General features: G+C 47.6%; 1 protein-coding gene across 1 annotated transcript in view; it reads right to left on the bottom strand.

Moving 5' to 3' along the window:
- Window positions 1-2,126, bottom strand: part of CACNA1C (calcium voltage-gated channel subunit alpha1 C) — an 865,289-nt gene that overhangs the window by 120,033 nt on the left and 743,130 nt on the right. Inside the window, exon 19 of the mRNA XM_045295927.1 lies at window positions 1,524-1,656. Within this exon, the coding sequence (XP_045151862.1) occupies window positions 1,524-1,656 (133 nt within the window). The remainder of the gene's footprint in view (window positions 1-1,523; window positions 1,657-2,126) is intronic.

Raw genomic sequence — 2,126 nt, 5'->3', positions numbered from 1 at the left:
GAACGATCGATCACACCGAGGAGGAAAGCACTCATTAGAGCTACCAACCACAAGAGAGCGAAAGGGCAGCATCTGCCCAGCAGCAAAACCGAGAAGTCAGGAAAGGACCAGAACGAGGGGAAGTGGGGGAAATGCGGTCAAGATCGCAAAACAAACTGTGTACTAATTGTTAAAAGGGAACCAGCTTGCTCTGGAAACTCACCCAAATTACAGTTTGAGAGAGAGAGAGAGAGAGAGAGGAACGAGAAGACCCAATACATGGTCTGGAGTACCAGGAGGATGGAAAAGAAACTGAGAGGAGACAATATTTAAAGGGATTATGGCAACACAGTTTCAAGAATGGAGAAAAACACGAATCCTTAGACTTGGGAAGCATAGCATGTTTCACACACGGCAAAGGGGAAGAACTCCGTGCTTCCACATATGGGATACACCTGGACAGCACTCAAAGGCCACAAAACCCAAACCCATTGCTAACAAGTCGATTCTGACTCACTACAACCCTGCAGGACAGGGCAGAAGTGCCCCGCAGGGTTTCCGGGCTGTAAATCTGTAAGGGAGCAGGTGGATTCCATAGCAGACAGACCGAATGCTTAACCCACTGGGGCACCAAAGCTCCTTCCAAAGGCAAGAGAAACTTAAAAGCAGCAAGAGGTGGCAGACTCTGAGTGCTTTGAGGTGGAAAATGTGGCAGCCTAAATCTTGTACCCAAGCAAAACGATCATTCAAGACAAAGAAATAAAAATAATCATGGACAGACAAAAGTCATTAGAATGTGCTGTCGAGGAAGAAAGGAAATAATTGCAGATGAAAGGATGAGATGCATGAAAAAAGGTCGAACAAGTAAAGCGGTAAATCATCAGTAGATCCAAATGCACACGTAAAATAATTTTTTAAATGTCTAATTCCCTGGGTTAAAAATAAAGATCAGGATAAAAATATTAATCAATATCCTCTAAGGCAGGAGGGGGTAAATGGAGATAAACTGTTCTATGGTCCTTCTACTCAACAGAAGGTGATTTAACAAATTGTTTAACTTTAGAGTTTATTAAGCTAAATACCAAGAAGTCGTTTGAGAAACAGTGGTGATGACTGTAAACATTATGACTGTGATGAATGCCACCGAATCACACACCTAAGAGTGGCAACATTTATGTTATGTATAGGAGGCCGCTTTAAAAATCGTGGGAAAATGGAATGAAAAGATCACGGAATTTTCCCACACCTTATTTTGAAGCTTCCTGGTACTTTCCCACAATGAAAAAAAATAAAAATAAGGGTAACAACGAAAAGAACTGAAAGAGAATGTACAGATTCCACAAAACTGGGGAGAGACATGGCAGGGCCTTCGGATTCAGAACTCAGGATCCCTTTCCCTCAATCAGTGCCTGTTTGTGAAAGTGGTGGGGAGCTGGACGAGAGGGCCCTGGCTCCGGCCAGAGGTTCAGGTAAAAAAACCACAGGTGCCCGCCAGCTTCAATCATCCACGGGGCAGAGACCGGCTCCCCGCTGCTCCTGCACACCTGTTGCTGGGGCTGAAGATGAAAAACGCGCTGGCTTCGGGCATGGGCACTGCCTTTTCCTTCAGGTGCAGCTCAGACAGAGGGCGGGGCCGAGGGCCCACGGGCATCTCAGGCTCCTCCTCCTCCTCTTCTCCTGGAAGAACAAAGGCACCGCTTGTAAGGAGGGTCATCTACTCATCCCGGGACGTTGCCCAACGCTTTAAAACGGAAATTCCCATCGCCTGGGAGACCCTTAACCCAAACGACTAAACGATGCCAACTCATAGCGACCCCATAGGACAGGGTAAAACGGGCCCTGTGGGTTTCCGAGACTAACCATTGACGGGAGTAGAAAGCCGTGTCCTTTGCCCTCAGAGCAGCTGGCGGTTCCCAACTGCCAATCATGTGGATGGCAGCCCAGTGCGTGATCAATAACCCCCCAGGGATCCTTAACTCTGGGCAAACTGGAATGGTTGGTCACCCTTATTATAAAGTACTAAAGGGTGACCAGATGAGATGCAAGCATGACCAGGTGTTACTCGTCCGTCTCTAATGATTGAGGTGGGGGGACGGGCTTGGCCCTGTGGGCTTCCTGGGCTCCCTTGCAAAGTCCTGTCCTTGAAG

This window comes from Echinops telfairi, unplaced genomic scaffold (assembly GCF_000313985.2).
Source record: "Echinops telfairi isolate 266 unplaced genomic scaffold, ASM31398v2 ScPeMD7_6273;HRSCAF=7185, whole genome shotgun sequence".
NCBI classification, from domain to species: Eukaryota; Metazoa; Chordata; class Mammalia; order Afrosoricida; family Tenrecidae; genus Echinops; species Echinops telfairi.
This window is presented reverse-complemented; position numbering and strand designations above follow the sequence as displayed.